This window comes from Parambassis ranga, chromosome 6 (assembly GCF_900634625.1).
Source record: "Parambassis ranga chromosome 6, fParRan2.1, whole genome shotgun sequence".
NCBI classification, from domain to species: Eukaryota; Metazoa; Chordata; class Actinopteri; family Ambassidae; genus Parambassis; species Parambassis ranga.
The window spans coordinates 12,795,929-12,808,005 of NC_041027.1; the positions used below are offsets into that span (position 1 = coordinate 12,795,929).

Below are 12,077 nucleotides of genomic sequence, written 5' to 3' on the forward strand. Positions count from 1 at the left end.
GTTTCAGACCTCATCATTGCTCCACCCTTTTGTTGGTCCATGTTGTTGAAGCACAGTGAACATAAAACATGGAATCTTCAGCTCACATGACTCATTTTCAGTGTTAACCATGACATTCATGGCATTCAGAACCATTTTTTGAGGGTAAAACTTGTGCCAGAATTTCATTTAAACCCTAGTTTCTCCAGTGGATTTTCCCCACCTCCATAAAGATGAAAGCTGGATTATTGTAAGTTCTTGTAAGTTGCATACTTGCTGTAACTATAAGGAGCCGATGAAAAAGTGTCTCACTCAAACATTGCGATGGGATTCCATGGCTTTTATTTTTGACTCCCAGCATGCCTGTGTTTGAGTGCCCGTGTGTGATGCCATCACATGTGCACGTCCTTGCTGCCACTCTTCCTCCATCTAACCCTCCACGATGCGCCTCCTGAGATAACAGATGGCGTTGTGGGACGGCTTCCAGAGTGGCGCTTCCAACCAGGCCTCTGCTGCACTGTCATCTCCCTGGCATGGCCTCAGTCTTAATCAGGGGCTTCACTGGATGCACACTGGATGCCACTTTGCACCTGCACCTGTCACTTAGCCAGAAAACACTGACGCTGATGGATCTGATGCAGAGAACAGAAGGCGATGCCTTCTTCTCCTCCTGCTCATTGGAGAGAAAAGAGCGACCAAGAGTTTGTGGAAAGTCAGAGGAGAGAAATGACAGCCAGATGCTTTCAGAGCCCCAGATTTCTTTCCAAGCATGTTATACATTAAGGTTTAAACTTCACGTTTAAGCAAAACTTGTCACCATCTGAGCCAATAACATCTGAGAGACGTCCTTATTTAGCCAACTCAGCATTTTTCTGGACCAAAAGTATGGAATCAATATAAGCTTTAAGAGCCGATATCAACCCTTCTAATGATTACTGAACACAAAGATTCAGTGTTAGTTTGCTGGCAGGAGTTTGCCTTTTATGATGTTAGGCTGCACAAGATCCATAACTCTTATTCTGAGCACAACAACCCGTCAATAGCATCAAATATTTATCGTGGTACCTGTCTTCCATCAAAGCTATTGGCTGCCTTTGCCTGTCTTTGCCCTGAGGTAAGCACTACAATGTCAGAAAAGTGGGAGTGAAGAAAAAGTCTATTATTCTTATTCACCCTCTCGATACCTGTACACTTCATTCGTATATACGGTGTAACCTTGGCAGAGCTGAGAGAACTTTTAAATTCAGGAACAAGCTGAACTCTCTTGTACCCTCAGTGAATTCCAAAACACAGCCGCTGTCCCGTGTTTTGATTGCAATCAACTACTCAGACAGCAAAGCTATGACATTATGCTCAGCTTTTTTTCATCTTCTTTTCTGCCTTATCAGCTGTTATTTGATTTCCAGCGGTGGTAACAGGCAGCTAATCTGGCCGGCCCGGCCGGCTCCGTGCTGGAAGCTATCAACGTGGCAGGAATGACAAAAAAGAAGCAATAAGCTCAGAGGAAGAGAGTCGCAGACGCAGCAGAGGGCTTATGGGATGGAGGGTTGAATCAGTGGCCACTCATCATCAAGCAATTAGGGTCAGTCAGAAAGTGTGGATGTCTGGCGAGGAATCCAGCAGTGACCTAAACTGAGGTGCCTTGGACAAGTAATGACTGAGGGCGAGAGAGAGAGAGAGAGGAGACGATGAACCAATCTGCCAACTCAACAGTCGCACACTATGAAGTATGTTTGCTTTGAGTCAACCTTGAGTCTCTGGTCAAGAAAGCTGAGGCTGTGCTTTGAAATAGTTATTGTGTATTATGCTTATCATGTTATGCATTATAATTTAATACAAGCTGAGAAGAGCTAAGAAACACAGCTTATCTTATAGGAAGGCTAAAAAAGCTACAAAAAATGTGCTAGCTAGCTATTACATTTACTGCTAGCTAAAATGATCGACCATGTTTACACCTTGTCAATTACGTAAAACAGTTAAAGGTAGGGTAGGAGATTTTGAAAACTCAGTGAGAGTCAGCCAGATTTCCAAAGTAAACACACGCCCCTTTCTCTCGGAGCTCACCCCGAAGCCACGCCTCCCAACCACATGGACGTGCATTACCTGAAGACGAGCTGCGGTCTGTGACTTCGGCCATCATGCACGTACCTCTCTGGTGCGTGCAGAGCAGGAAGAGAGTGACAACCAGCCAATACTCCGTGCAGGGTCCACCCGGAGGATTGGCTGATGTTTTTAGTGTTTTATAGCTTCCACAGATGATTCATATTCTTCGTTTTAAAGCGAAACTGCCGAACTAATCGGTTGCTATCGGATTGTAAAGAGAAGTTACACTAATTTTACAAACAGTGCATCAGAATGAAATCTCCTACCCTACCTTTAATGCAACAATGGCTGAAGGGCTTGGTGAGAGAAGGGCAACAGTATATCTCAGATTGGCTTTGTTCCCCACAGAGATTACAGATGTTCCCCCGTAGGTCATCATGCTGGTTGCTTATTGAATGATTGCTATGTTGTCCCAGCACCTGATGATGATTGCTAGAAGTAGGTCTAGGTGTTAAATTTAAAGTTTGGCCAAGACAAGAAACTGGACAGCAGCTCCTTCATTCTCCAGTCACTGGTTGTTACAGACTTCTCATCAGACGGGTGTGAGATTGATCGCTTTGACTGTTCTATAAGAAAGAGTGTGATTTTTTTCTCTCTGTTAATACTGGACACTCTTTTGATGCTTACTATGTCTGAGTCCTTTTGCTTCGAATGAAATCTTCAAATATCACAAAAAACCTCATCCTGGTTTCATTTGGGAACTGAACCTTGAGCTGTCATAGAAAAACAACAAACACACAAACTCATCCACCTGACCGTCGTAGCCTCAGGCCACCTGCCAGCTTCACTTGTGTCTTCTTCATGCAGTATTTCAGACTTTCAGGTGCTTACGCTTCATACATGATTCATGCCCGCCACAAATTTATGTGAAACTTTTTTATTTCAGTCACAAAATTGTGCTCCATTACCTGCAATGGTGTTCTGTGACCCCCAAGGCTCGGTTTGGAAACGTACCAAGAGAACTTCTGTTTGATTTGATCTGGGCCTGGCTATGATTGCTGTGTTCTCGCTCGCCCCAAATGAACCCAACAAAGAGGAGAGACCGCTTCAGGGTTTAAAATACCTAACTGCAGAAATGGGGGGTATAAGTTGAAAAACTTGGACCAAACATAAGACTGGAGAAAATGAGCTCAATCATAGTCTTCCTGGCTACTGACTTTAACTGATGATTCTCTGACAATCACGGTTGGGAAAGTACATTTCAAACACCGGTAGGCTGAATAAACAGCCTCCTTGAACTCCACTCCCACTGCTTTATACTTTGCTTGTTTCGGTGACAGGAGACGTTATCTTAAAATGCCATCATCTTGACGGCCACATCCTGGAGAGACACCTCCCAACGGCTCCTTTGAAATTCACTGCACTGGCACGTAAGACGTCTCCAGATAACTGCGGACTCAACGACAAAGATGTGACTCCATCATGAGGATAAAATGAGGCTCGGAGAGGCGCACAGAATGATCCGAAACCACGCGTTCCCCTGACCACTTGCTTTTAATGTGAGTAATGGGAGAAGGACGGTCTCTATCTGCAAGGAGGCTGTTAGGCTGTCACATTAAAGAAGCCTCCACAGCACTCACAAGCTATTTCATCAGAGCAGCTAACAATTTACCAAATGACTGAAAGGATGCATGGATTTTTTTTTCTCCACTACTGTGGGTGCACTGCAGTGAAAACGACTCACCAAGGCCTGGAGACCTGGAGATCCTTTAATTCATGGTGGTTGCAAGTTCCTCATGGATCGGACCTGCTCTAACACATGTTTACACAACCGGTTCATGGCTTAGAGCCACATTTAACCCTATTGGAAGTGACTGGTGATGATGGAAATGCATGCATCGAAGTACAAGTTCTACATGACAACATTGACAACTTTCTAGCTTTAGTCCATTTTTTTATAATGACGTCCCAGAGGAAGTGGAGCCTGATTGTTTTACAGGGTCTCTCCCACACCCACTGAGTTTTAACAGCCCGTTTCCACTGTTTGCGGACTCAAAGCTCGGACATGCACTCTGATTTGTACGCCAGCACACGAGTCGTGCCTGTGAACCTGCGCCATGTCTCTGTCTGCTCTCTGAGCTGCTTTACTTCACAGACAGATCATCCACGTGACATTTGGGTGATTTCTTTGAATTTCATCATTATTGTTTTTATTTCTGTAAATAAAAAAAAAACAGACTTTAGAAGTTTGTTTTGTGATGCATTGTTGCAATAATGAGTCAGTCTTTACTCACAGACAGGATTCCCAACCTGTCATAAATAAAGCAGCTTTTTATCATCCAGAACATTATGACCACTGACAGGTGCAGTGAGTGACTGGACTTTTCCACCATCCTTGTTGTGATCGCTCCTTTCTTTTATTCAAGTTCTTGCTTAAATATTTGATCCTTTGAACAGTTGGCTGTTGGCTTAAACTAAAGCACCATCTTCTAATGGACCATCTGTACGGAAACGCCCCCCGGATGTTGATCACCGGAAGTACAGGTTACTTCAGGTCCACTGCCTGTCTCTGCCGCGGGCCAATTTCTGCCACCGGGCTCTGGCCACGCCCAGGTTTTCCCGTGATCCCCTAGGAACTGGAGACTATTTCAACACCTTGTTGACGACTACTCCCTGCCAGATCGTCTTGTGGATTTACCCTTGCGTTCCTGTGTTTTCTCGGATTACTTACCTGTGTGTGTTACCCGCTTTGGACCTCGTTTTGGATTACTAGCCTGCTACTTGTCGGTACCTTCGTCCTAGTGGACTGATTTCCTGGTTTGGACTCTGGCTTGGATTTGGCTCTCCCTCTGGTTAGTTCTGGTTGACTGTGTTTTTGCCTTGCCCTTATCTGTACTTCTGCTTCGTGGACTGATTTCCCTGGTTGCCGAATTCTCATCTGGACTTTGTCACTGCTTTGGTCAAGCTTCTGTACTGTTGCCCCGCGGACTGCCTTTTGTGTACCGACTCCCTCCCCGGTGAACCTGTTTGTGTCTGCTCTGGAGTCTAGCCCCTGTACTACGTGACACCATCCTACACAACACGGTCTGACTTTCATTCCATATAAACTACTGCTTCACGTTAATATGATCAGGTATCATAGAGTGTAAAGACAAAAGTGTCGCCACCTGATATCATCTCTTTTTTCCTGGTAACGGCAGCGATTTGAAGAAACTGCCGGTGCTTTTCTGTTCCTTCGTCTTCTGAGGACAGCACAGTCTCTGAAAATCTTTTTCCTAAAGCCTGGGCTCTGTGTTGAATCTTTCTCATCATGTAGCATTACTGGAACTGCTGTACATAACTTCACTGAGCTGCAGCAGCCCACACAGTCCTGCTTGTATTTAATTCATCACGGCTGCTCTTTTTTTTTTTTTATATGATGTTTTATTTTCTCTCGTCCTTTTCTTTCTCCTGCTGCCCTCACCACTTCGCTCTGCACATACGTCCCCTCCATCTCTATCCATATTCCATTTACTCTCCATCTCTGCGCACCTTAATGAAAGAGCGGCAGTCATCTTGTGTTTTAATCAAATACATTAGGCTTTCTCCATGATTCAGTGCTTGCAGCTGCAGGCCTTTATAGAGGAGATATTAAAACTCATATAATGGGTGCTAAAACACGTGTGCACTCCAATATATTCATGTAACTGATCATTATTTCCACCACACAGAGATCTCATATTGGATATTAAAACTTATTTTCTGCGTTAGCTACAGTCTCTTTTTCCCTCAGTCACTGCTGTTAGTGCTGAAAATGTTCCATATAAGTGCAGCACTTTGAACATACAGAGCAGTTAGCGCAGACTCCTTCTTGTTACAGGCTAATTTACTCTATTGATCTGCACTCTGATAATGATGATGTTCCTTGTGTTTTCTCATTACCAGCATGCAACTGATGTCTTCTATTACCGTACCTGCCTGCTGCTGCCCAGACAGTCAACTTTCTCCTTTATGACTTGTTTACGTTCGCCAGGCTATTACCTCTAATGTGGTAGCGCGCTGCGATCATCACTATCTGTTAAGGGGAGGACCAGCTCACAGTGCAATTGTCCTTCTCGGCTCCATCGCTCCTGGAAGCTTCTCGGAAACAAATTAAAGAGACGCTAAAGCTACTTGAACAAAATGAGGTGTGTGAGAGGTTACAGGAGACGCAGTGACGAAGACAAGTGGCTTTTCATTAATGAACTCAATGCATGTTCGTTCACGGGCCTTCATTGTGTTGCTATATATCACTAATGCATGGTGCATCTGTTTATAGAAATGCCCGTGTGTGAGTGTATCAGTGGTGTATCAGCTGTCACGCTGAGCGCTGTTTGCTTGATTTCACTTTCTATCTAAATCAAGCCGTGTTGGCAGCTTCCTCTGTCCTTTAGATGTTCTTTTGATACACTTGTTGTGTTTGAGTTAAAGCAGCCGACAGTACCAATGCACATGCTCGCCTGTGTCTTCGTCTTCTCTGTGTTACTGTGTCAGCTGGAGAAAGACAAAAAGACGCTTTTGGTTGATTTAACCAACTCCAGGAATGACACATGAAGGTGTGTTTTTACCCGGATGCATGAATCTGATCACCTGGTTGGCTGTTGCCAATCACATGATTCAAGGACAGTGGATTATGAGTAGATTTTTAATTTCTGTCACCCAAAAATATGCACCAGGATGAATCTGCACTACCTCGATATGCAACTTCTGTGCATTTTGTAAGTGGTAAACAATCTCCAGAGCGATGACCTGCTAGTGTAGCCCCTCCAGTGTCACAGACAAATGCTGTAATAACCAGAAGGGACGTTCTCCTGCAGTTCAAAGTGAAGCAATTTGGTACAAACCAGCAAGTTTACAAATTCATTAATCATTTAAGTTGTGAAAACACCCTTTAATTACTGCTCTAATTGAGCTATTTGTGCAGGTTAGGCCGTGCTTTAGGTCTATGGCTCTCTTTTTTATCCTGATTGTTTTAATGTAGTTGTATTTTCCTGGTTCTTTTACTCGTTTACTACATTTTGATTGTTTCCTATTTTATTTTGAAAGTACTGTTTCCTGTTTCCTTTTGTCTTTCTGTCTCCATCTGTTCCCCTCCATCTTGATTACCTGTGTTTCCACCTGAGTCTTGTTAACCCCCTATTGTAAGTCTTGTGCTCCCTTTGTCTGTCGGTGTCCTCCCCGTGCTTCAGGTTGAGTTCTACATTGTTTATACCTACAGTATATATATCTCAGTTTTTTGTTAGCTGCGTTATTTTATGTTTATTAAATGCACCCTTTGGCTGCCAGTATCTCACTTTTCTTCACCCTTTGTTAAACCATCAGACTGCATGTGCTGCTAATGGACAATTCTTTGAGTCGTAGCATTAACCTACGCTTTTTGTGCTCTACAGTGTGTGTGTGTGTGTGTGTGTGTGTGTGCATGGTGATGAAGTATTCAGCCCAGCAGTGCAGTTCACTGATGCGTTTCACCAGTTTTTGGATCACAGTGGAGCTCTGCGGCACGACTCGCCCTGTTTTGTGATTGTTTGAGTTACACACAGTTTAGGGCAATATTCTCAACAAAAGACTGAGCAAAGTGCAGCAGAGCATTTCCTCGTGTTGTTCGGAATTCCCATTAGCATGAGAGCAGAGACAGTAATGACTATAACAGTGTAGCGCTGAGGCATGAGTCGGACAGCTCTAAGTGTTTGTTGATTGTCATACAGCCGTGTTCATCAAAGAGCAATATACAAACACTGCTTGTCTGACAGGCTGGATTTGTTTGTTTGTTTGTTTGTTTTTTTATGAATAGAGCACAAATACATTTAGCACACAGAATCGAAATATGAGCTGCTTGTAATAATGACTTCCCCACTCGTGGAGAAGTGTTGGGACTCCAAAGAATAATAATGAAAGAGCAGATTGGAACGTGGTGCCTCTGCTTTGTTTGCAATCTTTCCAGCACATTGACTTTGTCTGCTAACAGTGGAAACACCACGAAAACGAGGTAAGCAACTTTTACTGGAGTGTGCATTCATTTATTCTTCAAATGCGGCTCCCACCAGCAGCTGGCAGAATTTCACTTAAACTATGAATGATTTTTTATGTTTTCATTCACTTCTCAGAAATTGCCTTTGCACTCCAGCAGAGTTTTGTTTTTCTTTGTAAAAATCCCTCATTTTAAAAAAAAAAAAAAAAAAAAAGTTGATCGTTTGCATATCTGACTGTAAGTGCAGCGGGTGTTCGAGTCCAGGCTTATCGATCCCCAGAGATGAAAGAATGACCAATTAGAAGAAGGCGGCGCTTGTCACCGTACACGCTCTTGTAGCTGCCGTTCCGTATCTGGGTTTCACTGTAAAACACAAACACGATTACTCTCCTCGCCGCTGTCGCTCCAACCACACTTCACTACCCGCGCCTCCGAGCCAGCCTCCAGCCATTTACCCTGACACGAGCAATCAGCCTGAACAGCAGATATTGGCAGAGGTTAGGGGCGGGGGGGCTGTAGTCACATGAAACAATAGACAAGACCACAATCTTTTTTCTCAGTGTATTATTGTTTAAGTGTGGACCTGGGGGAGGAGGACCTGCTTAGTGCTCGTTCTTGCACACATTATGATCTGGAACAAGCTGGACTTCAGAGAGTAGTAGTAGTAGTGCATTTGTAGGGGAGAATCTGCAGGATCTGGATCAGACCATAGAAAGAGTAAACTGTTAGAGCAGCGTATTAGCGGCCTGGCTCAGGAGTCCTTGGTTACTTTGGTTTTTTGGAGACTCTCCAGACTTCTATCTCATGAATAACAGCCATAGAAAAAATGAGGCCTTGAGGGAGATGAGAGTTTTGGGTCTTTTTTTCATGGGTCTCACCTCCACTCCTCTGTACTTCTTTTTTTTTTGGGCATTACTCCAGCACACCTCTCTCCTCCTCTTTCATGGTACTTATCTCCTCTTTGCATCGCTCCCTCTTCCTCTCTCTTTCTTCTTTCAAATCATTGATTTTTCAGAGCGTCCATAAAATATTTACAATGTGTGGGCAGACTCTTTCTCTGGGACTTTAGAGGAGGGATGGAGGGAGGTGGTGGTGGTGGTGTGGAGGGGGGGGGGTGATTATTTTGAAAGTCAGTGGTAAAAGGAATGAAGGAGCAGCAGTGGAGGAAGAGAAAGAGGCAGCTGAGAGCGATGGAAGTCCAGCCTGAGCCATGGTGTGAATATCAATGCTTCACTTTGAACAACTGCTGATTATAAATAAGTAATCATAGCTACGGATAAACAGCATGTTTCCCCCTGCGATGTATAGATTGCGATTGTTTCAGCCTTTTTTTTTTTATCTCCACCTGCTGTCCTTTCTTTTCACCCGCTCAGATTGCCTCCTAATTAAATAAAGCCCTGGGGACTGTTCCTGTGTAAACTCTGTTCAATGAACAGCTTCAATGAAAACCTGAATCACCAAGCCGTCAAAAAAGAAAAAAGCAGTGTCTCCTTATTACAAAAAGCAAAGCTCACAGAGCTGAAAAGAGAACCTGATATACTAACCCAATGATTCACAGAGACTCAGACTGAGGCAAACATTCTGCACCAATAGCCTTCAGTAAAAAGTGTTGGAAACCAAAAAGAGATTTGATGAGATGGTGAGAGTTCTTTCACAGTCTGCAGGCAAGGCTGGGTGTCAGCTCTTGTTTTAGTACGGAAATAAACCCACAGTCACATGTTGTACGCAGCTAAGTTCATGCCCCCACTGCTACGCTCGTTTAAGTCCTTTAAGACCGTTTGTCTCTCTTCCTGTCGATAGTGTTGGAACACTGTGGTTACTTTGATTGGAGCTTGGGTTAAGAAAGCTCCTTTCACCACATTTACAAGGCAAAATCTCTTTTTTTCAGCTACCATGGTAACAAGTTTCATTCCACTGTACACATATGTGACCACAGGTGGGCATCAGGTTGGTTTAAAGGCCAAGAAAGAGCAGCGACTGTGTGTACGTCCCTCCTGGTTGAGGACTGGCTGGACCTCCACCTCCACACCGGCACAGCTTTCTGAATAAAAAAAAACCCCGCTGGTGTCACTATGAATGATCATTTCTAGTCAAGTAATATTACTGCAAGCTGATGGAGATGTGGACTAAGATGTAGGCGTGACAGTGTGCGGTGAAGATGATGCCTGGTTGTGTATCTGGGTTTTTTTTTGGTGGAAGCATCCATCCGGCGTCCATGTGCGATGTAAAAGCTGAGCAGATCAGCCAGAGGAATGTTGTAGCTCAAAAAAAAAAAAAAAAATCTGATCTGCATAAACAATGTAATATTAATGCAAAATAATGTAGTAACCATGGTAACACTGATTCTGATCAGTACTTTAATGCAGAGGGTTTTTTTCTAATGCATCAGGAGGTGAGAAAAAAAAAAGTTTAGTGACAAATACACAAATATAGAAAGCGACTGTCACAAAGCTGCTCTTTGAATGAGTTCACGTTTCCCCCTCTTTGCAGTAAGTCAGTACAACACATCATGCACCAGTGTATAATTCTTCAGTCGTGTGAAAGAGACCTCTGGAAATGTGTTGCTGTGTGTGTGTGCTTTAGCACTAAAATGTGACATGTTTATTATTGTGTAATCAGTTCCCATCTGTTTATTTGTCCAGGTGGGAGGGACGATGTACAACACAGGCCGCCATGTCTCTCTGCGACTGGACAAAGAGCATCTGGTGAACATCTCTGGAGGGCCGATGACGTACAGCCATCGTCTGGAGGAGATCCGGCTACACTTCGGCAGCGAGGACAGCCAGGGCTCCGAACACCTGCTGAACGGACAGGCCTTCTCTGGAGAGGTGTGTGTCTGCGGATGTGATAAAAGTATTTATATTCTTAAAAAAAAAAAAAAAAATTGCATAATTCCAATCGAATGCATCTGTTTTTGTGGATTAGTACGGCTCTATTGAGCTCGTCAGGAAGCGGCGTCTGTTCATGGCCGACACGTGCCGCAGCCTGACAGAGCCATGTTCACTGTTCACAGAACAGAGATATCAAGGTGAAAACTGAAGTACCTTTTTTTTCATGTTAATTACACACGTTTCCATGGTTACAGACAGTTTTACCTCACTGCACTCTGAGGTGACAAGTAATTAAAGTTACATCATCCCTTATGGTAACTGATGGAGGTACAGTAGATTAGAAACTCGCAGCCGGACAGCTGTGAGTTTCTGGAACATTCCTGCTGCTTCCCTGTTCACTTAAACAAACAAAGAAGAAGCCTTTGAAATGTACTAAGAGCTAGTTCGGAATACAAAGAATCTCCCAGCAGACTTTACAAATTCTGACCAGTTGGGGGCAGTGTTACACGCTGAAAAACACATTTATGTATTACCGTATTTTTCGGACTATAGGTCGCACCGGGGTATAAGTCGCACATAAGGTGTATGGTATGCTAATAGCATTAGCATTATGCTAACGTAACACATTAATGACTATTCAGCTAAATAGTTGTTCATTATGTAACATATTAACAGTTATTCGGATAACAATAGCATAAAGAACATGATAAGATGAGTTTATCAAACCCTCCATCTCACCTCAAATCACTAAATCCATTGAATTCTTCTTCCTTGGTGTCGTTCTGAACAACTCCGCCAACTCCGGGGGTACACAAGTCTAGAGCGCCCTCTAGCGGCTGTCAGTGTGAAAACAACCAACATGTGAAATTATATATTTTTTCATTTATAAGTCGCACCTGAGTGTAAGTCGCATTCCCAGCCAAAGGATGACAAAAAGTGCGACTTGTAGTCTGAAAAATACGGTAGACATTTTTGCATTTTTCTGCATGTACAAGGTCAAGGACACGGTCAGGTCACGCATAGAGTTATTAAAAAAGCAGTTTTTAAGCTCAATTCTGCAATTCTGCTTGGACATTTTAACATACACGTATGTGTGGATTGACTTTTGAAGACACCCTCAAGTGGCCATCTAAGGAACTGCATTCATTTTCAGCCCATTAATTATATATTCATTTGTATTCTGTTTTTTTTTAATGTTTTTCTTTTGCAGCTGCAGCTGAATTGTAGAGTGTAGTTAC

General features: G+C 43.4%; 1 protein-coding gene across 4 annotated transcripts in view; it reads left to right on the forward strand.

Annotated features, from left to right (window-relative positions):
• The window catches only part of ca10a (carbonic anhydrase Xa), a 358,548-nt gene that overhangs the window by 327,211 nt on the left and 19,260 nt on the right, over positions 1-12,077 (forward strand). For all 4 annotated transcript variants that reach the window (XM_028408223.1, XM_028408220.1, XM_028408221.1 and 1 more), the window contains one exon: positions 10,651-10,836. In XM_028408223.1, the coding sequence (XP_028264024.1) occupies positions 10,651-10,836 (186 nt within the window). The remainder of the gene's footprint in view (positions 1-10,650; positions 10,837-12,077) is intronic.